General features: G+C 34.8%; 1 protein-coding gene across 1 annotated transcript in view; it reads right to left on the reverse strand.

Annotated features, from left to right (window-relative positions):
• Nucleotides 1-585: 585 nt before the first annotated feature.
• Nucleotides 586-26075, reverse strand: part of LOC114333186 (26S proteasome non-ATPase regulatory subunit 2) — a 67423-nt gene continuing 41933 nt past the window's right edge. The window contains exons 6-8 of the mRNA XM_028283038.2: nt 13381-14942; nt 890-1008; nt 586-836 (exon numbers count right to left, since the gene is read on the reverse strand). Coding sequence (XP_028138839.1) covers nt 654-836; nt 890-1008; nt 13381-14942 — 1864 coding nt within the window. The 3' untranslated portion in view covers nt 586-653. The remainder of the gene's footprint in view (nt 837-889; nt 1009-13380; nt 14943-26075) is intronic.

The following is a 26075-nucleotide window of genomic DNA, read 5'->3' on the forward strand; positions in this document are numbered from 1 at the left end:
AAACAGCCTTCCACCTGCCTCTTGGCAGTTTGCAATGGCTTGCCATTTAATTTAAGCGAAAAGCTATGTTTATTAACCAAATAAACAATTTTTTTTCTATTTTCTCACAGCAGTGCAATGTATTTTTATTTAAATAAATTACATACATTCTTCTTTTTGCTTCAATTAATTTAATTCAAAAATTATTTTTTTGGCCACAATGTATAAATAATGTTAATGTTTATATTACTGAATAGAGAGTTGAACACCCTTTATAATGTTCACACCGCCCCTATTCCTATTTTAAAAAAATCATCGATTGCGTCATTACGCCCAGATGAATGACGTCACTAGTATGAAATATATACCAAACATAAAAATAAAAATCGACCTGTTTCGGGATTTTTCTCCAAAATCGTCCATTTTAGAGAAATGGGCTCCATAATTTTGTCCCTATACTTTTATCTATATTTATGAATTAAATTCGCGATTTTTTCTTAAAATATACAGATTCAGATATTTTCAATGCAAATATACAGATATTGAAGAGGTTATGAACAATTAGGGTTTTCAATCAAAACGTGAGCAATATTTAATAAATATCGATTAATACAAAAAAGTATATTAAATCAAAAAATTGCGGAACATGATAAACAATGACGGAAATAATATATTTATGAATTAAATTCAGGATTTTTTCGTAAAATAACAAATCCTTCCATAATTGGCGTCAATGCAATGTATTCTTCAGTTGCGAGCTCAGCGCGCTCACCATAAGCCAGAAGCACAGGAGTGGTATGGGTTTGGAAACCTGTTATAGTCTTTGGTTTTCCTGCTTGGCCAACAACATCCACTGCCTAAAAATGATTGTTTAGAATGTGTAGCAAATATAAAACGGCAAAATATTTACCAATCCAACTCTGACAGGCACTGGTAGAGGATTTAGCTCATCGTCAAATGTGACTAACATCCTTGGTTGCATTGCAGCTGCTAAGGTGTACAGTAAGTAGTGTGACTTCCCCAATATAACTAAAAAGATTAAAGTGTTAAAGGTTTCAAAAGTATTTCAGTTTAATATTTTAACAATATAAAAGTTCAATTTTAAATACAGTGGAACCTCGATTATCCGTCTCTCCATTAACCGTCACCTCTGTTAACCGTCAGGGTCCGTACATAAGTTGTATTGAGTACATAAGAAAAAATTTGAGTCATCAATTCATTTTTTTTAGCATTGCGATAAGCCAAACGAAATTCGCTGAAATGTACGATGCGGTAACAAATGAAGTTATGGCTGAATCAACTGTTTTGTTTTCGTTGCCTAAAGATGACTTAAAGGCATGGTTAATTTGTGATGAGGACGCAAGCGGCTATCGATTGCTGACAGATGATGGAATCGTTGAAATGGCAAAACAGAGCCTGACGAAACAGCTTCAGAAGCTGACAAAATCTTGGAACTTGACCGTGCGATGTCGATAATGCTTTTGCAACTGACAAAGATTTGCCTAAAGAAGCTAGAGAAGCTGCATCGCACATGCAACCATTCATCGAGTGGTATTCTCGATAAGAAGAATCCAATAAAGTAGATTACATAATCTTACGCCGATTAAGAAATTCAGCCCTTGCAAAATGTGAAGCATCAGTAAAGCAAACAAAGATTTCAGAATACTTTAAACCAAATTCGACAATATTAACACGAACACAAATTCCTCTTATTGTATTATCAAACAAAACAAAAAAAAAATAAAATTTGAGAGTTGTATTATCAATTTTTAACTTTTTTTAATGTTCTGTTAACCGTCTTTTCGATTATCCGTCATACCCTTGGTCCGGTGCCCTGACGGATAATCGAGGTTCTACTGTATAATAATAAATCAAAAATGTCGCAGTTGAAAGATGTATTTAATAGTAAAACCCTAAGAAGATAAAACTGTTTTTGATTTGTATTACCTATTACCCGGGGGACATGAAAGGTAGATTGTGATCACTTGTGAATACAATCGGGCGTCCCCTGGAAACGAGTAATATCGGCTAATCCTTTCAACACCGGTGCACCAACAACACACATGCAATCAAAATCAAAACGGTCTTTATCAAGGCCATTTTTGATGACGACCTCAATTAATATTGAAGGACTATCAGCAGATAAAGAAGACCTATTGTCTAATATGTGCAGAGAACATGGTGTCGATGTTCTACTGGTTCAAGAAACCCATAGAGGTACTGCAAGCCGCAGACCAAGGATTCGGGGTATGAAGCTCATACTGGAGAGACCACACGACCAATACGGTAGCGCAGTCTTCGTCAGACCAGATATCGACGTAGCATCCACATCTCTAACAGATCAAAATGACATCGAGATCCTCACAGTGGAGATAAACTCCTGTACAGTAACGTCAATCTACAAACCACCAAACGCTGACTTTGCTTTTGAGGAACCGAATAACTTTCAATCACAGCAAATCAAATTCGTACTGGGTGACTTCAACTGTCACAGTGTCGCGTGGGGTTACAACGAAACAGATTCCAATGGCGAAGAACTAGAAAAATGGGCTGAAAGCATGAACCTAAAACTTATTCACGATCCAAAGCAGCCTGCGTCGTTCAACAGCGGAAGATGGCGCAGAGGTTACAACCCAGACAATATATTTGTCAGCGACAGAATTGGAGACCAGGTGACAAAAATCGTTGGAAGCGCCCTCCCAAAGACACAGCACAGACCAATAATTTGTCTTTCCAACGCGGCAATCAGATACGAAATTGTTCCTTTCAAGAGAAGGTTCAACTTTACTAAAGCAAAATGGGAAAAATTCTCTGAAACATTGGATCAAGAAGTTTCCCAGCTAGAACCTTGCCCTGATTCATACGATAAATTTGTAGAAATCGTAAAGCAAGTATCACGGAAATTTATCCCTACAGGTTGTCGAACTGAGTATATAGCGGGGCTCAATGAAGAATCTAAACCCCTACTTAAAAGATACGAACAGCTATATGAAGAAGACCCTTTCTCGGAAGCGACAATACAGGCTGGGGAGGAAATGTTACATGCGATATCCGCCAACAGAACGGAAAGGTGGTGCAAGCTGGTCACGATTCTGGACATGAAACAAAACAGCAGACGTGCCTGGAAGCTGATTCGGAATCTTGGCAACGATCCCGCTGCTCCGGCAGTCAACATGACAGAAGTCACACCCGATCAGATAGCCCATCATCTTCTAATGAACGGTAGGACGACATCAAGAAAGAACAAGGTGAGAGCTCAACGGAATATCGACGAAGAAAGAGATGTTCTAGGTACCTCTTTTTGTCTAGAGGAGATGAGAGGCGCGATCCATCAAATGAAAGATAATAAAGCGGCTGGCCTGGACGACATACGAACAGAGCAAATAAAGAACTTTGGACTAAAAACCGTAGAGTGGCTCGTAAAAATGATGAATTGCTGCATCCGTACATTACAAATCCCCAAAATCTGGAGAAAAGCTAGAGTGGTAGCCCTCTTAAAACCAGGGAAGGATCCGGCGGATACAAAGAGTTTTAGACCTGTATCTCTCTTGTGCCACCTTTTCAAGGCCTTTGAAAGAATGATACTGAACCGGATCGCAGAATATGTGGAGACTAAAATTATTCCAGAACAAGCAGGATTCAGGTCCGGAAAGTGCTGCTGCAGTCAAATTCTTAATCTCACCCAACATATTGAAGATGGTTTTGAACGGAAGGAAATAACAGGAGTAGCGTTCATAGACCTAACTGCCGCCTATGATACAGTTAACCATCAACGGCTACTCGCAAAACTCTACGAAACTACAAAGGATTTTCGACTAACAAGGTTAGTGAAATGTCTCCTCCAGAATAGACGCTTCTACGTAACGCTCCAGTCCAAGAACAGTCGGTGGAGGGACCAAAAAAATGGGCTACCACAGGGAAGTGTCCTCGCGCCGATTCTATACAACATATACACCAACGACCAACCCATACACCAACAAACAAGGCAATTTATTTACGCTGATGATACAGCGGTGGCAGCTCAGGGAAGAACCTTCAATGAAGTCGAAGTGAAACTGACAGATGCCCTGGGAGACTTAGCTCTATACTATGATAAAAACCATCTGAAACCCAATCCCACAAAAACCCAGGTATGTGCTTTCCACCTGAGAAACAAGCATGCCCGAAGGTCGCTGGAGGTGGAATGGCGTGTAGTCCAGGGCCCATCTGTTTTGAGATGGTCGTTGAGACGTGACTCAAATTTTTTTGCAGAAATTGCTTGAAAATAACTCAAATAATAATATTGAGTTATCCTCCCTCTCAAAAAGGTCCGGAACATTGTTTCAATAATTAAAATGTCAAAAAATGAAGAAAAAATTCGATTTTTTTCTTCGTTCTGGATTATAACTTTAAAAGTATTCATTTCCCAGAAAAGATGTACTGACATAAAAGTTGCGTAATTAAATTTCCTACAATATAAAATTAGTTAAAAGTTGAAAAAATAGTCACCCTTGTTGCAATATAGCAATATTTGCGAAAAAAACCATACAAAAACAAGCATTCGCATTTTACGTTTTTCAACCATTTATGCTACACTTATGACCTTCATATTTTACCCAGAAAAACTTTATGATACAGTAAAACAATACTGTAAATTTCATTAAGATCGGTTCAATAGATTTTGAAAAATAAATTGTGCAATCCAGCTTTCGCAAAAACAATTCATTTTTTTAAAATTTTACAGGACTGAAAATAACGCAGATAGCAAGTTGAAATTTTTTTGCGTATAGAAGTGTACAGTACCTTTCATTTGCAATTTGCAAAATTAAAATCGATTAACTACCACGGCGTCAGGAATTTTTTTTAAGTAAACATTAATTATTGGTGCTACGCGCAGGACAGCGCTGTTCGATTCACATGAAGTTGATTTCCACCAAAATTTCTTCCAATCTTCATCTAATATATTATTTTCTTACTCTATATTTTGTTGTATTTTAATATTTTAATTCCACAAAAATCAAACTAATTTTATTATTGTTTGTGAAATATTGTTTTAACAATTGTATATGTTTAAAAATAATAAACATTTATTTTCAAGTTAAAATATATGAACAAAGAAAGTTTTTGCTAAAAAAGTGTTATTTCAAAGGATAGAGTATGTGTTTTTATTTTGCAATAAACAAATTTATTTATTTATATCGAAATGTAATAAAAATTAAAATGTATCAATAATTATCAAAGGTCATTGGAATGCCCAATCAGAGCAAACTATCCGGTGCCCTGCGCGCAACACCAATAATTAATGTTTATTTAAAAAAATTCCTGCCGCCGTGGTGGTTAATCGATTTTAGTTTTGCAAATTGAAAATGAAAGGTACAGTACACTTCTCTAAGCAAAAAAAATTTCAACTTGCTATCTGCTTTATTTTCAGTCCTGTACCAGTTTGAAAAAATGAATTTTTTTTGCGAAAACTAGATTGCAAAATTTATTTTGCAAAATCTATTGAACCGATCTTAATGAAATTTACAGTATTGTTTAACTGTATCATATAGTTTTTCTGGGTCAAATTTGAAGGCCCTAAGTTTAGCATAAATGGTTGAAAAACGTAAAATGCGAATACTTCTTATTGTATAGTTTTTTCCCAATTATTGCTATTTTGCAACAAGGGTGACTATTTTTTAAATTTTCAGCCAACTCTATATTGTCGAAAATTTAATTACACAACTTTTATGTCAATACAACTTTTCTCGGCAATGAATACTCTTAAAGTTATAATCAAAAAACGAAGAAAAATATCGAATTTTTTCTTCATTTTTTGACATTTTGATTATTTAAACAATGTTCCGGGTCTTTTTGAGAGGGAGGATAACTCAAATATTATTAATTGAGTTATTTTCAAGCAATTTCTGTAAAAAAATTTGAGTCACCTCTCAACGTCCAAATGTACTAATATTTTTACAGATGCGCCCTGGTCTAGTGGTCAGATGCTGGAACACAACAAGACGCCAAAATACCTTGGCGTCCGTCTGGATAGAACTCTGTCTTACCGATACCACTGTCAAGAAGAAATTAAGTGCCAGAAATAATATCATCCGCAAGCTAACTAATACAAAATGGGGAGCACAACCACACACTCTCCGCACTTCTGCCTTGGCATTATGTTTTTCGGCCGCGGAGTTTGGAGCACCAGTATGGACAAACTCTGCTCACGCAAAGAACGTCGACGTGGCTCTAAATGAAACGGTCCGTATAATATCGGGTTGCCTGAAACCGACACCTATCGAAGAGGTATACCCCATTGCTGGAATTGCTCCACCACCTATCAGGAGGAAGGTCACGTCAGAGGTAGAACGGAAAAAGCAGGAGACGGACCGAAGACACCCTATATGACCACCAAACTCAGCCAAGCAGACTAAGATCTAGGAAAAGCTTCCTGAAAACATCAAGATCCATCCCCGAAGCGCCAGAGACGCGCCGAATACACCTATGGCAAGCGTCAGCTACCACGACACATTTTTCTCCCTCGGAGGAAATGGCTGCTGGACACAATTTACCGTATCCGACTTGGAAAGCGCTAAACAGACTAAGAACCGGCGTTTCACGTTGTGCTAGTAACCTGAAAAAATGGGGATACCAGGAGGACGATACCTGCGACTGTGGCGCGGTTCAGACCAGCCGGCATCTACTATCATGCACAGAGATGAGAGAGACTTGCACAGAACAAGACTTAATTATAGCAAATGACAGGGCCATCTATGTGGCCAACCATTGGAAATACAGAATTTAAAGTTGTTGGTGTTCCGGACACGGAAAGTAAGTAGTAAGTACCTATTACCCCATGAAGCTAGGACAAATAAACCCGGACAAAAAATCCCAACAAATTATCCCTGGACAAATAATCCCCACAAATTTTTTTTGACAAAATATCCCCACAAAAAATCCCGGACAAAAAATCCCCAAGAAATATTTGCTGTCGAATAGTTCTCTAAAAGTTTTCCCGAAATTTTAACAAATTTCGAATTCCAATTCCATGATGAAAACTTGAAATTATGCATGACAAAAAAGTGTGAGTTTTTTAAAAAATCGTGGAAAATATCGGTAATGAGCTAAGGCCCCGTTTTTATGACAAGCGCTTAACGCGCGATTTACAACTACATACATTTTACTTGAGACCGTTCACATACCAACGCGCGTTTTAATGACCTAAAACGCGCGTTAGCATGTGAACGGTCTTCAGTAAAATGTATGTAGTTGTAATCGCGCGTTAAGCGCCTGTCAACCGGGGCCTTCCAGTTCTAACGTATGGAGCAGACACACTGACATTTACCAAAATACCAGAAAAGTAACCAATACGATTTGGTCAACATCGTGAAGGGCAGTAAGCTGCAGTACTCGGGACATATAATGAGAAATCAAGGCAGATACAAGCTACTCCAATGCATCTTACAAGGTACAATTGAAGGAAAAAAGGCCCCAGGACAAAGAAGAATATCCTAACTTGCTAACCTGAGAGCATGGTATAGACAAAACTCAACACAAATATTCCGTACAGCAACCAACAAAATCATCATGGCCAGAATGATCGCCAACATTCGGAACGGACAGACACCCTAAGAAGAAGCACCAATAAGATAGAAGTAGCACAGAAAGAATTGGAGAGGCCATTGAATTGGTTATGAATACATTGTGTTAGTAAATAAATATGAAAAATTTTAAGGGGTAATTCTACATGAAAAATAATGGCAGTTTGCTCTATAAACGTATGTCCGCAAATACTTCGTTTCCGAGATACAGGGTATTGAAATTTTTATTTCAAACTGCGAATTTTTGTATTGCTCTAAGACCGTTTAAGCTATGGAAATTATATTTGGTGGGTTTTAAGTGGTAGCTATAGTGCATTTTTTGATATACAAATAACAATTTTGTATTCATCATTGGCGCGCCTACGTGTGATGGTCTGAATTTTTTTAAAGAAAAAATAGTACGCCACTGAGATATTTCAAATTAAAAATTATTTTTGTATTCCACGTTTAATTTATGATAAAGAACCTTTTTTGTATTTTTTTCATATGGTGCACCGTTTTTATGCAAAAAATTAAAACATCTTTGCGCGTATTTTTCATTTCGTAATACATTTTCAAGAAGTCTCCAATATAATAATACCAAACTTAGAACAAAAACAGAAAATATTTCTAAAAGATTTTTACTATGTGCAAGGCTACAACAGATGTTCAAAATTACCTCCTTCCTCCTTTAAAGGTGACAGAGTACTTTTATATTCACCATTGGCGCGCGTACGGGTAATGGACTGAATTTTTTAAGGGAAAATACTCAGGGCGCGTACGGCTCTGAGATATGTCACATTAAAAATCATTTTTGAATTCCTCGTTCAATTTGCGACAAAAAATCGTTGTCTTTTTTTTTCATATGAGGCGCCGTTTTTATTCAAAAAATAAAACATCTTAACGTTTACAAAGTATTTGAAATAATTAACCGCTTTAACCAGAGTATTATGCAGCTGCTGCATTTTCCTTTTGCAAAGAAATTGAGAATGTTTATACAGGGTGTCCCGAAAAGATTGGTCATAAATTATACCACACATTCTGGGGTCAAAAATAGTTCGATTGAACCTAACTTACCTTAGTACAAATATGCTCATAAAAAAAGATACAGCCCTTTGAAGTTACAAAATGTAAATCGATTTTTTTCAATATATCGAAAACTATTAGAGATATTTTATTGAAAATAGACGTGTATCATTCTTATGGCAGGAGCATCTTAAAACAAAATTATAGTGAAGTTTGTGCACCCCATAAAAATTTTATGGGGGTTTTGTTCCCTTAAACCCCCCCAAACTTTTGTGTACGTTCCAATTAATTCATTATTGTGATACTATTAGTTAAACACAACGTTTTTAAAACTTTTTTGCCTCCTAATATTTTTTCGATAAGCCAGTTTTTATCGAAATGCACCTTCTTTTTTAATATGTGTACATAAAAATTTTATGGGGGTTTTGTTCCTTTAAACCCCCCAAATGTTTGTGTACGTTCCAATTAAACTGTTATTGCGGCACCATTAGTTAAACACAGTGTTTTTAAAACTTTTTGCTTCTTAGTCTTTTTTTGATAAGTCACCTTTTATCGAGATCTGGCTTCTTTTTCAAAATATACCTAAAAAATAAATTATAAATAAATTTTCAGATTATTAAAAAGCGTTTCCATAATCGTACTTAACCATATACAAATATGTGGTGGATTAGAAAAATATTCAAAATATCTCGATAAACACTGGCTTATCGAAAAAGTAATAAGAGGCAAAAAAGTTTTAGAAACATTGTGTTTAACTAATGGTGCTACAATAATAATTTAATTGGAACGTACACAAACGTTTGGGGGGGTTTAAGGGAACAAAATTCCCACAAAATTTTTATGGGGTGCACAAATTTCACTTTAATTTTTTTTTTAAGATGTTGCTACCATAAGAATGCCACATGTCCATTTTCAATAAAAAATCTCTAAGAGTTTTCGATATATGAAAATAAAACGATTTTCATTTTGTAACTTCAAAGGGTTGTAACTTTTTCTGAGTGCACTATTGTATATAGGTAAGTCAGGTTCAATCAACCTATTTTTGACCCCAGAATCTGTGGTATAATTTATGACCAATCTTTTCGGGACACCCTGTACATTTGAAATAAGTTTCTATGCATATGAAATCTACCTCGAATAATTTGTAAGCGTCAAGATGTTTTATTTTTGAAGTAAAAACTTCTTTATGGACGTTGTGCGATTTTTGGATAGGGGAGAACATTGAATTCGCGACCGTCATCGCTTCAGCGAAACATATTTAACATATATAGGTACATTATGTGTATGTACTATATGTAAATTGTATAGAAGTATTTAAATTTAAAATAAATGTGAAGCCTATTTTAGGATGGGGAAAAAAGGATTTATTTCGCGACCGTCATAGCGACCGTTTTGGATGGGAAAAAGGATTGATTTCGCGACCGTCATCGCTTCGACGAAATAAATTTTCTACGTATATTATTATAATGTACGTATAATATGTAATAGTAATATTATTGAAGTGAAAACTTCTTTAGGGACGTTGTGCACTTTTTAGATGGGGAGAAAGTATTGAATTAGCGACTGTCATCGCGACCATCATAGCTTCGGCGAAATGAATTTTTGAAGTGAACAGTTCTTTACGGACGTTGTGCACTTTTTAGATGGGGAAAAAGTATTAAATTAGCGACCATCATTGCTTCGACGAAATGAATTTTTGAAGTAAAAACTTCTTTACGGACGTTGTGCACTTTTTAGATGGGGAAACAGTGTTGAATTATCGACCGTCATTGCTTCGACGAAATAAATTTTTGAAGTGAAAACTTCTTTAGGGCCGTTGTGCACTTTTTAGATGGGGAAATATTATTGAATTAGCGACCGTCATTGCTTCGACGAAATAATGTTTTGAAGTGAAAACTTCTTTAGGCACGTTTTGCCCTTTTTAGATGGGGAAAAAGTATTGAATTAACGACCATCATCGTGACCGTTATTGCGCCGAAGAAATAATTTTTGAAGTGAAAACTTCTTTAGTACATTGGAGTAGACGCAAATTGGAGTTAGACAATCAAATTATACAACAAGTAATGACTTTCAAATATCTGGGAATTAATCTATCAGCCGACAACAATATCGAAGAAGAGGTAAAAGACCAAATAATTAAAGCCAGTAGAGCGGCCGGATGCCTAAACGACACAATTTGTAAAAACAAACACCTAAGATTGGAAACAAAGGCCCGAATATATAAGTCAGTTATTAGGCCAGTTATGACTTACACGGCCGAAACAAGACCAGATACAAGCAAAACACGAAGACATCTGGAAACCAACGAAATGAAGATCTTAAGAAGGATTGCTGGAAAAGGACTACAGGATAGGGTAAGAAGTGAGGAAATCAGACGCATATGTGGGGTAGACAATATAAATACCTGGGTAAAGAACAGAAAACGAGTGGAATGAGCACATAAGCAGGATGTCTGAATCAAGAATAGTAAGAATAGCCAGGGACAAGTCACCGTTAGGCAGAAGAAGTATAGGACGCCCAAGGAAAAGATGGAATGACAACTTAGGGGCAGAATGAAAGGCACCGTTGAAGAAAAACAGGCAGTACTGCCTATATAAAAGAAGAAGAAGAAGAAGAAACTTCTTTAGGGACGTTGGGCCCTTTTTAGATGGGGAAAAAGTATTAACCTTTAACTACACGCGTTGGCGTATTTTGTACGCCAGATATAAGAATTCTAATGCAAATATATTTAAAATTTAATTTTTGACCTTGTTTATCTCTCTAATCTATCACTGGAATGTGCTTTGCAATTTGGTTTTAGTTTCGTTATAATCGGCGTCCTGGAAATATCGTAATTTACAGTTTATTATTTGTTGTTTCCGGTGGTGGACAATATACGTCACGATTATATTAATATAAGTCGTAATATAAGTACATATTTCAATTGTTTTTTAGTCATTATGGTACAAAATATATTTTTCTTTATAAACAATACTTTTTCTCCTGTAAAAATCACATTTCAAAAAAATTTTTATTAGTAATTTTATTTATCATAGAATCCAGTTATTCCATGATTCCAATTATAAATCCCAATTGGCTTACTGAGAAAGAACTCCAAGTATTCACTGATGCCGAATAAGGTTTATAACAAACAATTAAGTGTATTTTTCAAAAAAAAAACAAATCCGATGTTTTTAAGTGTATTTTGTTGTGGCGTATAAAGTACGCCACGCGTGTAGTTATCTTATAACTTGATGCGCGGGTAGTTAAAGGTTAAATTAGCAACCGTCAATGCTTCGACGAAATAAACTGTTGAAATGAAAACTTCTTTAGAGACGTTGTGCCCTTTTTAGATGAAAAAAAAAGTATTGAATTAGCGACCGTCATCGCTCCGGCAAAATAAATTTTTGAAGTGAAATCTTCTTTAGGGACGTATGGGGAAAATGTATTAAATTAGCGACCGTCATTGCCTCAACGAAATAAATGTTTGAAGTGAATACTTCTTTAGGGACTTTGTGCCCTTTTTAGATGGAGAAAAAGTATTGAATTAGCGACCGTCATTGCTTCGACGAAATAAATTTCTGAAGCGAAAACTTTTTTAGGGACGTTATACACTTTTTAGATGGGGAAAAAGTGTTGAATTAGCGACCGTCATCGCTTCGGCGCAATTAATTTTTGAAATGAAAACTTCTTTAGGGACGTTGTGCACTTTTTGGATGGGGAAGAAGTATTGAATTAGCGACCGTCATTGCTTCGACGAAATAAATTTTTGAAGTGAAAACTTCTTTAGGGCGTTGTGTACTTTTTAGATGGAGAAAAATGATTGAGTTTGCGACCGTCACCACTTTGCCGAACTAAATTTCGTACGTATATATATTATGTGTATGTATACATAAATAGCATAAAACGTACGCAACGCATATATAATATAGGTAAATCAATTATTTTTGGATGGGGAAAAAGCATTGATCTCGTAATTTATATATTATAAGAAGTTTTCACTTCTGTCGGCACTACCATGAGTGCTTAAATTTTTTTTTTGTATAAAAACGGCGCCGCATATGAAAAAAAGGCAATAATGATTTTTTGTCGTAAATTGAACGAGGACTTCACAAATGATTTTGAATTTGACGTATCTCAGTGACGTACTATTTTTTTCTTTAAAAAATTCAGACCATTACCTGTACGGGCGCCAATGATGAATATAAAATTATTCTGTCACCTTTAAAGTAGGTAATTTTGAACATTTGTTGTAGCTTTGCACCTAGTTAAAATCTTTTTAGTAATATTTTCTGTTATTATTCTACTTTCGTATTATTATATTGGAGAGTTCTTGATAATGTATTAAGAAATGAAAAATACGCGCGAAGATGTTTTATTTTTTCGCATAAAAACGGTACACCATATGAAAAAAATACAAGAAAGGTTGTTTTTCATAAATTAAACGTGGAATACAAAAATCATTTTTAATTTGAAATATCTCAGTGACGTAACATTTTTTTCTTTAAAAAAATTCAGATTATTACCCGTAGGCGCGCCAATGATGAATACAAAATTGATATTTGTTTGTCATAAAATGCGCAATAACTACCTCTTAAAACCCACCAAATGTAATTTTCATACCTCAACCGGTCTTAGAGCAATAAAAAAATTGGTAGTTTGAAATAAAAATTTCAACTGTATCTCGGAAACGAAGCATTTGCGGAAATACGTTTATAAAGCAAACTGCCATTATTTTTTTATGTAGAATTACCCCTTAAAGTTTTTCATACTTATTTACTAACACCCTGTATATCTCTCAGAAACAGAGTAGTTTCAAAACAAATAGTTAATAACTTAAATTAAGATTACTTACTGTTTTTAACATCCAAGAAGCCGATGAGTGTCGCCATTAGACCAGCTACAGCTACTGGACTCATCAGCTGCCTATCACTGTGGAATGGACTGAGAGTTAAAGTTCCTTTGCCAAGATGAGTGAGACCCTGGGCGATGCGAACCATAAATAAATTATTGGGATCTTTGGCATGGTACTGTGCTAACTGTCTTAGCATAGCTGCTAACCTTGCATTGTTAGTACCAGCTCCCACCAGACCCATCGCAAAGATGGCATTATGAGCCACTTCAGCATCGCTATCATGTGAAAATTTACTCAAAGTATCGAGAATACTTAATTTTGGATTTGAAACTGAGATTAAGCCTAGGGCTAAGGGAACAGCACGTCTGATCGCTGGTTCGCAGTATCTTAGTAAATGACCAAATGTCCGGAAAGCCATCTCGCTACCAATGTCTTCTCCCATGCTAATTAAAGCTATACCCAAAACCGCAATAGCTTGTCTAGCTGAAAGATCCTTATCTTTTTCTTTCTCTGCTTCTTTTTTATCTTTGTCCTTTGAAGTTTTGTCAGGAGTTTCAGGAGCATCGTAATGTTCTGAACATATATGTAACAAATGTTGTACTTTTAAAACATTTCCTGTGCCTGCATAAGCGCAAATATCGACCATAGTAGTCGCCATGGATCTGAAAGGGTCAGGTATAACTTCTAATGCTGCTATAATTGTGTCAATGCTTTCTTGTTTACCTAAATGACACAATCCAAGACCCAGAGGCAAAAATCTGGCGTAAGTGTCCTTTAATTCTATTTCGGACTTTTCCATAAGAACTTGCATTATTGATGTTGTCACATGTGAGTTACCAGATCCTGCAGAAATCATTCCGCATGCTAGAGCCGCCATTCCAATGACCTCCATATTTGATTTAGGGTCAGATAGCACAGGCGTGATTAGAGATAATACTGCTTCCCTATTTGAACCAACATACGCTAAACCTAGACCTACAATAGCTCCTATTCTCATTATGTTTGTGTTGTGAAGAACATAATCACTTAAAAGTGCAAGTGCGGGATCACATTCATTCCTGACACCGCAGTTTACAATGCCACAAGCTAATAAAGCGCCAGACTTGATATGGTCTTCAGAAGAGTACAAGTATTTATCGATAGGAGTAAGACCACCGTCTACATCCCATAAAAGAATTAGTCCCAAAGAAGCAGTAGCACTAAGCATTCCATGTTCTTTGTTTTTGTAAAGCCATTTATTCCCATCTTCCATTAAGAGCTTATCTTGACCAAAAGCAGCATTAACAAAACCGTTAACAAAGCTGGCAGCTAAGTTTTGTCTGGCTGAATCAACTTGGTTTCCACCAAATGGAGGACGACTATTTTCTAAATGGGATTTGTAAACGTCTTCGGGGGTTTTAGGATCCATAATGTCCAACTCGCGAGCGAGGTTCAAGAAGTGGTTATTAAGATGACAGTTTGCCATTATCTCGATTAGATCTTCGTATTCAGGCGTATGCTCAGGAATTTCAACATATATCTGTTGTCGTCCTAGCATAAATGCCAGTTGTTTTTGTACGTCCCTGAAAGAAAACATTGACTTAATTAGATTTCAATAAAAAGGGCCTAGCCGGGAAAGATGATAAAAAATGCCCCCAACTCGATTCGAATTCTATATAGGGCACCGTTTAGCACATATCGTCGTCGTCAGAGCCAAACCCCGTATGTACATACTTTCTGAGAAACTCACTTTCTGAAATATTTAGCCCCCTAGGTGGACATGTGACCCACCTAGAGCCTAACTAGGCTTTTCATGTTTTTATTTTTATCTCAGCCGCATCGAGAGCTAGCGAAAAACTTTGAATAAAAACGTTTGAGGTTTCAAAAAGCTCTGTCCAAAAATTTTTTTTTAATTTTTGGCGGGAAATTTAAATTTTAGGACGATTTTATAACGTGTATTTTTGCACAATGTATCAACCTGAATTTTTCCAGATTTTTAAAATTGGTGAAACATACTTTTAAAAATAAAAACCACATTTTTTCGTTTTTTTTCGCTTTTGATAAAATTTTATACAGGGTGTTATAAAAAGGTAACACCGTCTCTAGGATACGAAAAAAACTGAAAAAGAATTGGGACTTAATAAAAATTTTTTGTAATGGCATTTTCAAGATACAGGCGTTAAAGAAAACAAAATTTTACATATTTATTACGATTTAGCCGAAACTACTGGCAACATTGTAATACAATTTGGCAGGTTTTAAGAGGTAGTTATTGTGCATATTTTGACATACAATTAAGAATTTTAAAGAAAAAAATATAGTACACCACTGACATATTTCAAATTAGCAATCATTTTTGAATTCTTCGTTCCATTTATGACAAAAAAATCTATCTTCCCTTTTTTTCATACGACGCGCTGTTTTCATGCAAAAAATAAAATATCTTAATCCTTCCAAAGTATTCGTATTAAGTTTTTATATGGATGTATGAGTTACGAGTTCATACTTATAATGTAGATGTATAGAAACTTAACATAGTAGTTCGAATCCTTTGTAAGGGTTAAGATCGTTTTATTTCTTGTATAAAAATGGCGCGTCGTATGAAAAAATGGGAAGATAGATTTTTTGTCCCAAATGGAACGAGGAACTCAAAAATGATTGTTAATTTGAAATATGTCAGTGGCGTACTATCTTTTATTCTTTAAAACGTTCAGACCATTACCCGTATGCGCGCCAATGATGAATATAAAATTCTTAATTGTATGTCCAAAAATGCACAATAACTACCTCTTAAAACCTGCCAAATTTTATTACAATGTTGCCAGTAGTTTCCGCAAAATCGTAAAAAATGTGTAAAATTTTGTTTTCTTCAACGCCCTGTATCTTGAAAATGGATGGCATTACAAAAAATTTTTATTAAGCAAACCCCCAATTGTTTTTCAGTTTTTTATCTATCCTAGTGACGGTGTTACCTTTTTTTAAACACCATGTATAAAATTGTAACAAAAACGAAAAAAAAAACAAAAAAATGCGGTTTTTTATTTTTAAAAGTACGTTTCACCAATTTTAAAAATCTGAAAAAATTCATTGTGAAACATTATGCAAAAATACACGTTATAAAATTTTTTCGTGAAAACGAATGTCTTAGTTATTTTTTATACTCATTTAAAATTTTAAAATCGTCCTAAAATTTAAATTTCCTGCCAAAAATTAAAAAAAAAATTTCGGACAGAACTTTTTAAAACTTACAACTTTTTTATTTAAAGTTTTTCGCTATCTCTCGATGCGGCTGAGATAATAAATAAAAACATAAAAAGCCTAATTAGGCTCTAGGTGGGTCACGTGACCACTAAAAATTTCAGAAAGTGAGTTTCTCTATATGTGCTAAACGGTGACCTATATGGAATTCGAATCGAACTGGGGGCATTTCTCATCATCTTACCCGGCTAGGCCCTTTACAATCTCAAATAATACAGAAAATAAACTTTATTTAAATGAAATAATATACTTCTTCTTTTTTAGATGCTGTGTCCATATTCACTATTACACAACCATGAAAGTTTCTTTCGACCAACCCATCTCTTTCCCTTCACTTTTCCTTGTATTATAAGGCGAAGTAAATGGTATTTAGGTCCTCTAATTATATGGCCGACGTATTCTGTTTTTCTCCTCTTTATGATGTTTATGAGCAGACGTTCTGAATACATCATTTGAAGAACATCTTCATTGGAAGTGTACGAAACCCACAATATCGTTAGGATTCGTCGATAGCATCACAATTTGAATACTTCTAATTCGTTTAGCATGGTGGTTTTTAACGTCCATGTCTCACAACCATACAATAAGATACAGGTACAGCGAGCTTTAAAGGGATCATAGCCAATACATGTATGTCGGCTCTAGGCGGTTGGCCAACAAAAGATTTCAAATAATTATTATATTATACAAGTCCAATACTTCAGTCGACTGCTGGATTCTGAACTAAGCTACGCAAATGCAAAAGCCCGCGTACATTTACCATTTCACTCTGTTTTAAATCAACCGAACGAGTCTAGAGGTGGGCTAAATTACAATACAGTGATATTTTAGTCATTGTGATTTTTGTCTGTAATTAAATCGGTTATTGCGAAAACAATACATGAGTAAAATTTTTCAGGAAACGTAAAAATATTTCCATTAATAATTGGATATTCCGAGCTAATACTATATTTTATATAGGTATTATGGGTTATAAATGAATCTTTCTGAAAGGCAAAAAAAGTTTAAATGTTTATATGTTTAAATGTAAATTTCATGGCGTTGAAAAGCGTCGTCATTTTACCCAAAATATGGACTTGATTGTTTTCGCAATGGCCGATTTAATTGTGATTTAACAGAGCAACGAAATATTCGTATTAGTCCAGAAAGCCACTGCGCATCCGCTAGGAAAAATATGCTGATTCGGATTTTTTGCACAATCTTACTCAAAAAGGACTCCTTTTAACAAATTTGCATGTTGCCAGGACCAAAAGGTGGTCAAAAATTTTTTAAACGTTTTTTGGATCATTCCAAACAGAAAAGGTCTTTAGTGACTTTTCTCTAAAAATGATAGTTTTTGACATATAAGCGATTAAAAATTGAAAAATTGCGAAATCGACCATTTTTAACCCTCAAAAACTATGTGAAAAACTGAAAATTTGAATATTGCCAAGGTAGGTAGATAGGCTTTAAACATCGATTGATGAAATCCCGAAGAGATTTTTGCAATACAATATTCAAAACTTCTTTGTTTTTTAATTGCTAATCAAGCGTGCGCAACACTATTTTCCCCCAACAGTATGGTGCAAATGAAAGGAATAAATTCGTTATTTCGTAAACCGGCGACTTTAAGTAAAAATCCCGAAACAGGTCGATTTTTATTTGTAAGTTATGATATTGTGGCATATATGGTATACTAGTGACGTCATCCATCTGGACGTGATGACGTAATCGACGATTTTTTTAAATGAGAATAGGGGTCGTGTGGTAGCTCATTTGAAAGGTTCTTCAATTCTCTATTCAGTAATATAACCATTTACATAATTATTTATACAGGGTGTCCAAAAAATTTTTGTTACATTAAATTATTTGACAAAAATAATTATGTAAATGTTTGCATTACTGAATAGAGAATTGAAGAACCTTTATAATGAGCTACCACACGACCCCTGTTCTCATTTAAAAAAATCATCGATTACGTCATCACGCCCAGACGGATGACGTCACTAGTATACCATACACGCCACAATATCATAACTTAAAAATAAAAATCGACCTGTTTCGGGATTTTTCCTTAAAGCCGCCGGTTTACGAAATAACGAATTTGTTCCTTTCATTTGCACCATACTGTCGGTGGAAAATAGTGTCGCGCACGCTTGATTAGCAATTAAAAAACAAAGAAGTTTTGAATATTATATTACAAAAATCTCTTCGGGATTTCATCAATCGATGTTTAAAGAATATCTACCTACCTTGGCAACATTCAAATTTTCAGTTTTTCACATAGTTTTTGAGGGTTAAAAATGGCCGATTTCGCAATTTTTCAATTTTTAATCGCTTATATGTCAAAAACTATCATTTTTAGAGAAAAGTCACTAAGAACCTTTTCTGTTTGGAATGATCCAAAAAACCTAAAAATGCAAAACCTAAAAATGCTTTTTACCATGCAAAAAAATAACTTTAGGAAAAAAACAAAAAAAAAACGTTTAAAAAATTTTTGACCACCTTTTGGTCCTGGCAACATGCAAATTTGTTAAAAGGAGTTCTTTTTCAGTAAGATTGTGCAAAAAATCCGAATTAGAATATTTTTCCTAGCGGATGCGCAGTGGCTTTCTGGACTATATGTTAAACTCCTAATAAAAAGTGTTACCGCTATGGACCATCGTAAAATTCTACACGTGTTATTATTTTGTTTAGGTCACTATTATAAAATTGGGTTTGCTATTAGAACGCATACCATGCCACTAGTACCAAACAAAAATAGAAATATTTAGTAGTTTATGGAACGTTTTTATAGAAGTGAATGATAATTATGCATCATGCAATATTTTTAAGATAAAGCTGTCTTATAAAACTTGGAGAACGTAGAAAACAAAATTTTAATACATTATTGTTTCCTATAATGCACAAAATGTTAAAGGTGGTACACAAAATGATATGAAAATGAAACATTTTGGATGCTTTGCACACAGAATAAATAAACTTTATTGTGAACGATGGTTTAAAGGATGAGGAAATCAGCCACAATTTAACTTAAAAAATGATTTTATTGACGTTTCGGCTTCCACCTCAGATGTTGTTATCAAAAGTGAGGAAATCATTAAAAATTTAACCAAAATAAAAAAAACCATAGCCATTTTAAAAAGAGTTCTACAAGCAACTGCTAAACTTTTAGATTTTCAGAAAATCCAGGAAATGGGAATCCTCTCAAATTACTGCAAGATGTTTAAACACGTTGTAATTCGACATTTTATATGTTGGAAATATGTACTATTCAGCTAGAAGAAATTGTTAAGGCTATTATAGGCAAAACAAATATGTACATAAACACTAGTTCAACAATGCATGAGTGGAATGTTATTAAACTGTCTATAAACTGTCGATTTCAACTTTTCTTGGCACAATAAGGTTTCGACTAATTCCTTTTAAGGTTCCAACAAATGCGGAAATAGCACAGAAAATAGAATCGCTCTTATTGCAGAAAAACTTGGAATGGAACAAAAAGATAAAGGATTTACGCCTCAAATTTTATTAGAACATGAGAAAACATCTGCAGATCCGGATGATATTATGGGATCGCAGGATCAGCCACGAGGCAATAATAGAAATGCAAAGATTTAGGGAATGTGATCGGTTGCCGCGAACTGAAGATTCGTTAAAATGGTGGAGAGAAAATAAATATATTTTTCCTTATCATGCACAAGTAGCTCAAGAATGCCTTAGTGTCATTGGAACATCAGTGCCTTGCGAACGGTTATTTTCCAAAGCTGGTCTAATTATTTCTGATTGAAGAACTCGAGTTAATTATAAAACGGTTAAAAGGTTGCTATTCTGAAATTTTAATTTAAAAGTAACGAATAGTAACTAATAAGTATTTGTAGCAAATACTGGTATTTAAAGTTTACTTTGTAATTAGTTTTTAAGAGGGTAGGCGCAAAATTTCGGGCCAATGATTTTTAAATGCATTTATTTCTTTCGAATCCTAAGAAAACTGATAAGTATTTTTGAAAAATTTAAACGCAGAATAAAATATTACATTATTACCGAGTGTTGAAAGTCCCTGAAAACCTCTATAATATGTATTTAATAAGTTAAAAGGATGAAAAGAAGAGAAAATTGAGTGTGATTTTTAATTTCCAATATCTCATTCAAATGACACTTTTTTTATTCTAATGGACTTTTGGCCCTCGATAATAATGTAATCTTTCATTCCGCGTTTAAATTTTTCAAAAACACTTATTAATTTTCTTAAAATTCGAAAAAAAATGAATGCATTGAGAAAGCATTGGTCCGAAATTTGGCGCCTATGTTCTTGTTAGATATTCTATTAGCAATTAAGACAGTGAAAAAAAAAAACATCAAACCTAATTTTATAATCATGACCTAGACCAGTGGTTCCCAAAGTTTTTTAGTTCGCGGCGCACTTAATAAACTAGAATTTTTCCGCGGCGCCCTGAGTCAAAATATTGATTTAACGTCTAACTTTAACTGTAGTTAATACGGTTTCTGTTGCAGTTGATATGGTTAGGTTAATTGAATAATAATGAAACATACTTTAAATTCACAAACAATTTATTGAAAAAATAATTACAGTAATTAATGGGATAAATGAGCTTGTTCTTGTTCATTACACAACTTTTCAAATCTCGGAATCAAACTGGACACAGCTACCCTCATTTCTTGTTCCACGTTAATTTTCGCACGGTATTTACTTTTTATTACAGCGACCGCCGAAAACCCAGCTTCGCACAAATAGGATGTTGCAAATGGAATTAAGATGCGCAGAGCTTTACCACTCAGCAGCGGATATTCATCTTTTACTGATATCCAAAAATCAGTTAGTTCCGTGCAGCCAAACTTTGTCTTCAACGTATTGTCGCAAGCCAAATCAATGAGATTTTCTTCTTCTAATGAAGTAAATTCAGAAGGAGCTTCCGCTCTAAATGGATCTTGAATCCATGCAAACTGATCGATATTATCAGCTTGAAAGTATTTTTCGAACCATTTGATAAGCTCTGATAAGTGATCCGCAAAAATAGATTTAATATTGCAAGAGATATTAACTTCATTGGAGATAATAAACTCCTGCAACAAGGGACAACAATCATTGATATTATTATCATTAATTTTTCTCTTCCATACTTCTAATTTTTTTCTGAAAGCTGAAATCTTCTCCGCCAATTTTAAAATGTGCGTGTTGCGGCCTTGCAGGGAGAGATTCAACGCATTCAACTTTTCAAAGATATCACATAAGTATGCTAGTTGAATCAAAAAATCCGTTTCTACAAAGTACTTGGCATACTGGTGTTTTTCTTCTTCAAGAAAAATGTACATTTCTTGCCGTAATTGGAACGTACGAGACAAAACATTACCACGAGAGAGCCATCGTGAGTGGCAGTAGTATAACAGAGACGTGTGTTCTGCACCCATATCCTCACACATTTTTTTGAAAAACCTTGCTTTCACCGGCCTAGTTTTTATATAATTTACCACAGTTACCACACGTTCTAAGACCAAATTTAGTGAAGGACTCAGATTCTTTGACGCAAGCGCTTCTCTATGAATGATGCAATGGGTCCATACTGAATCCGGAGCTTTGTTTCGAACAAGCGCCTGTAATCCTCCATAACGTCCAGACATTGAACGACCACCATCAGTGCAAACACCATTGCACTTTGTCCACTCCAAATTGTTTTCAACCACAAATGTATTCAGGATCTCGAACAAGTCTTGCGCCTTTGTACTTGCAGTGATTTTTTTACAAAACAGAAGATCCTCCACAATGGTATTATCATCCAAGAACCTTATGTAACAAATCAAGTGTGCATCTTTACTAGAATCTGTTGCCTCATCCAACTGTAACGCAAATTCACTTTATTTTATTTTTTCAATTATTTGATCATTAAGATCCTCCGCCATACGCTGAATTCTGCGACTGATGGTGTTGTTAGATAAAGGCACCGCTGAAAGAAGTTTTCCCGCAGATTCTCCGATCATAATGTTTACCAAATCTACAGCAGCCGGTAGAATTAATTGTTCTGCGATTGTGTGGGGCTTTTTACACTTTGCAACTTTATACGCAACCTTGTATGATGCCACCAAAGCATTTTTAGGTATCGACAAATGCTTGGAAAAGTTACCTTTTTGTTGCTTCAAATCATTTAACTTCCTGGTAAAAAAGCTACGAGGTTTGTCAGCAAAGTTTGGATGATTGGCTTCCAAGTGGCGTTTTAACTTACTTGGAAGCATGCATTCTGGAGCCAAAAGTTTCAGGCACAATACACATGGTGGTCTCTCTTCATCATTGACGTTTGTTGATTTAAAGCCAAAATCCAAATAGCTGTCATCATATTTACGGTATTTTCGTTTCTTCACGACTCTACCACTAGTTTGTGGTGCATCCACTTTATTTTTAGAACCACCTTGTTTATTTAAATTCAAAAACTTTTCCATTTTTACAGCAACTTTTGTACACAAGTAGGTGAAAGAACCCTGTTTATATTCACACTGATAAATGAAACGATGCGAACAGTATGAAACTACAAATTCAACTAACTTAAATTTAGATAAGTAAAAATTCATAGTTTTAAAATGTGCACGTGCAAAGAGACAATTGTATTTGCCGACCGGCAGTGATTTATGGCCTGTCGGTCCGAAGTCAATTTACAGTAGTAGAGAATTGTTTCGTGGAATTTAAAATATCGAGGATATATTGTCGGCATCAAATAAAATTACTAATAACTGAACTCGTTTATCATGGGAAACATTTTTATATAGGTATATTTTAAAAGTTAAAAAGTTGTCATAACAACTTTAGTTTAATGTTTAATACTTGAAGGTAATTATGTCTAATATTGGAAGAAAACTTTCGCTGCGCCCCTGTAGTCGAGCCACGGCGCCCCAGGGCGCCGCGGTGCACAGTTTGGGAAGCACTGACCTAGACAAAATAATAACACGTGTTGAATTTTATGAAATGACAACATTTTTAATTAGGAGTTTAAAATACGACTATTTTGTTGATCTGTTAAATCACAATCACAGATAAAAATCACGATCAGTTACATTTGATTGCAAATACTTAGTTTAGCCCACCTCTAGGTCAGAATCAGGTATAAGGATTATTATAGGTCCGGCTCCTATTTAAGGGTCCGCATCGCGCCAAAGAATAGAACCGAACCGACCTGACTACATGCAGAAGGCGATTGCAGATCCTTCTAGCTTTCTATGCATACGCGGTACGAATAGATTATTATTTTAAGTTTATGGATATGTATTTAAAACATATTTTTTCACCTAAAATATTGAATATAGCTATTTCTCTGTGGCGTTTATGTAATTTATTATTCTAAATGCGAAATAAGCCACAATTTAACTTAAAAAATGATTTTATTACCTTTTATTTCGAACGTCGTTGTCAAAATACAAAATATTGATAAATTAAACAAAAATGTTGTTGCTTGGTAAAAAAAATCTTCTAATAATTGCCGATATGAATGAGTTAGATTAAATTATATTATTAGAAAAATTTTTTTTACTAAGCAACAAGATTTTTGTTTAATTTATTAATACTTTGTATTTTGACAACGAGGTCCGAAGTGGAGGTCGAAACGTTAACAAAATCATTTTTAAGTTAAATTGTGGCTTATTTCCCATTTAGAATAATAAATTACACAAACGCCACAAAGAAATAGCTTTAGAACAATATACATAATATGTATAATGCCAATCATCATTATCCATAAATAGGTACACATGAAATATTTAGCACTATAAGTATTAAAATAAATATTTAAGGTTAAATTATATGTTTTAAATACATATCCATAAACTTATAAAAATAATAACCCATTCGTACCGCTTATGCATAGAAAGCTAATAGAAGGATCTGCAATCGCCTTATCTGTGCATGTAGTGGGTTCGGTTCGGTTCTATTCCTTGTAGTCTAAGAGCTAGTGAACCCTCCGACTAACGGTCGTCCTGTAAGGCTAGAAATTTTTCTAGTGATAATTCATAGCACACCAAGGCTAAAAACCATGACCTGGCAGGCATCAGCGGTGCACGTGTATCTACCAGGTGAATCGAAAAGTGCAAATTTAGGGGGTAAAATAAACTTTCTCCTGTAAGGTTTAAATTTAAGTATGTGTTTGAGTAAGTCATTTAGAAGAAATGTGTACAATGACAGGCGATTCTGAAGAGCATAAGACCTTGCCAGGCGAGGGGAAAGATTAGGGGTTTTTCCTAAAATAATTTTTTTTGCATCGAACAAATTTTTTTTTAAGTTTTTTGAATCATTCCAAACAGAAAAGGTCTTTAGTGATTTTTCTCGTAAGTTAATAGTTTTTGTTATATAAGCGATTGAAAATTTTGAAAATTGCGAAATCGGCCATTTTTAACCCTAAATCCAGAGGCGGCTTTACCTATTGTGCAGGCAGGGGGTGCGGTGCACACGGGCGCCGAGCGCCAAAGAGCGGATCCTTTACTTTGTTTCAACATAAAATATGCTTTAAAACGATTAATGAAAAATTACATTGGCACTTAAGCGCGATTTATAGATTGCCGTCCGCCCGGCTGTTCGTCCAACGGACGGGTGGCAATTTGGATTTGGGTAGGTTGTTCTGACGCCGTGAATACCTATTGGCTCCCGACATAATTTAATATTGCACTATTGCATCTGGATCTTTGTTTACATTACAAGCGTACCTAATACCCTCTAATATATTAGATAGGTAGGTATTGAACTGTAATTTAGTCCAGACAAATTAATATATTTTTTTGCCAACAAAAATGAGATTTTTCAACCAAATAATGTTTCAAATATTATGTGCAAAATAATTTTTAATTGGCTTCTGCTAATGAGCTTGGTTTTTTTTGTCATTAAAGTAGAAAAATTTTAAATTTCACTCATTAAATCATTATCGTCCAGTTATCGTCTTAATTATTTTAACTGTACTAATATCCGTCGACTAATTCTGAACGATTAATGGGTTGTTAAAACATTTTATCTGTAGCGGCTTCTGGAATATCTTAAAAATATCGAATTTCATTGATAAAATGCGCATATCCGACCGATCTTCGCTTCGATCATACCTATTCGACTATTTCATTTTGACTGCGCGTCTACCAAAGGGCGCCAGGGCATCGACTGCACACGGGCGCTACATGGGCTAGAGCCGCCTCTGCCTAAATCGGACATTTATCTAAAAATTTCAAAGTTGCCAAGGTAGGTAGATATTCTTTAAACATTGATTGATGAAATCCCAAAGGGTTTTTTGCAATACGATATCGGAAACTCCTTTGTTTTTTAATTGTTAATCAAGCGGGCGCGACACTGTAGTATAAGTGAGGACATTTGAGTTGACAGGTCGATTTTTATTTTTAAATTAGGACTTTTTGGCATATATATAATACTAGTGACGTCATCCATCTTAGCGTGATGACGCAATCGATATTTTTTTTAAATGAGAGTAGGGGTTGTGTGA

The sequence above is a fragment of the Diabrotica virgifera genome, chromosome 10 (assembly GCF_917563875.1).
Source record: "Diabrotica virgifera virgifera chromosome 10, PGI_DIABVI_V3a".
NCBI lineage: Eukaryota > Metazoa > Arthropoda > Insecta > Coleoptera > Chrysomelidae > Diabrotica > Diabrotica virgifera.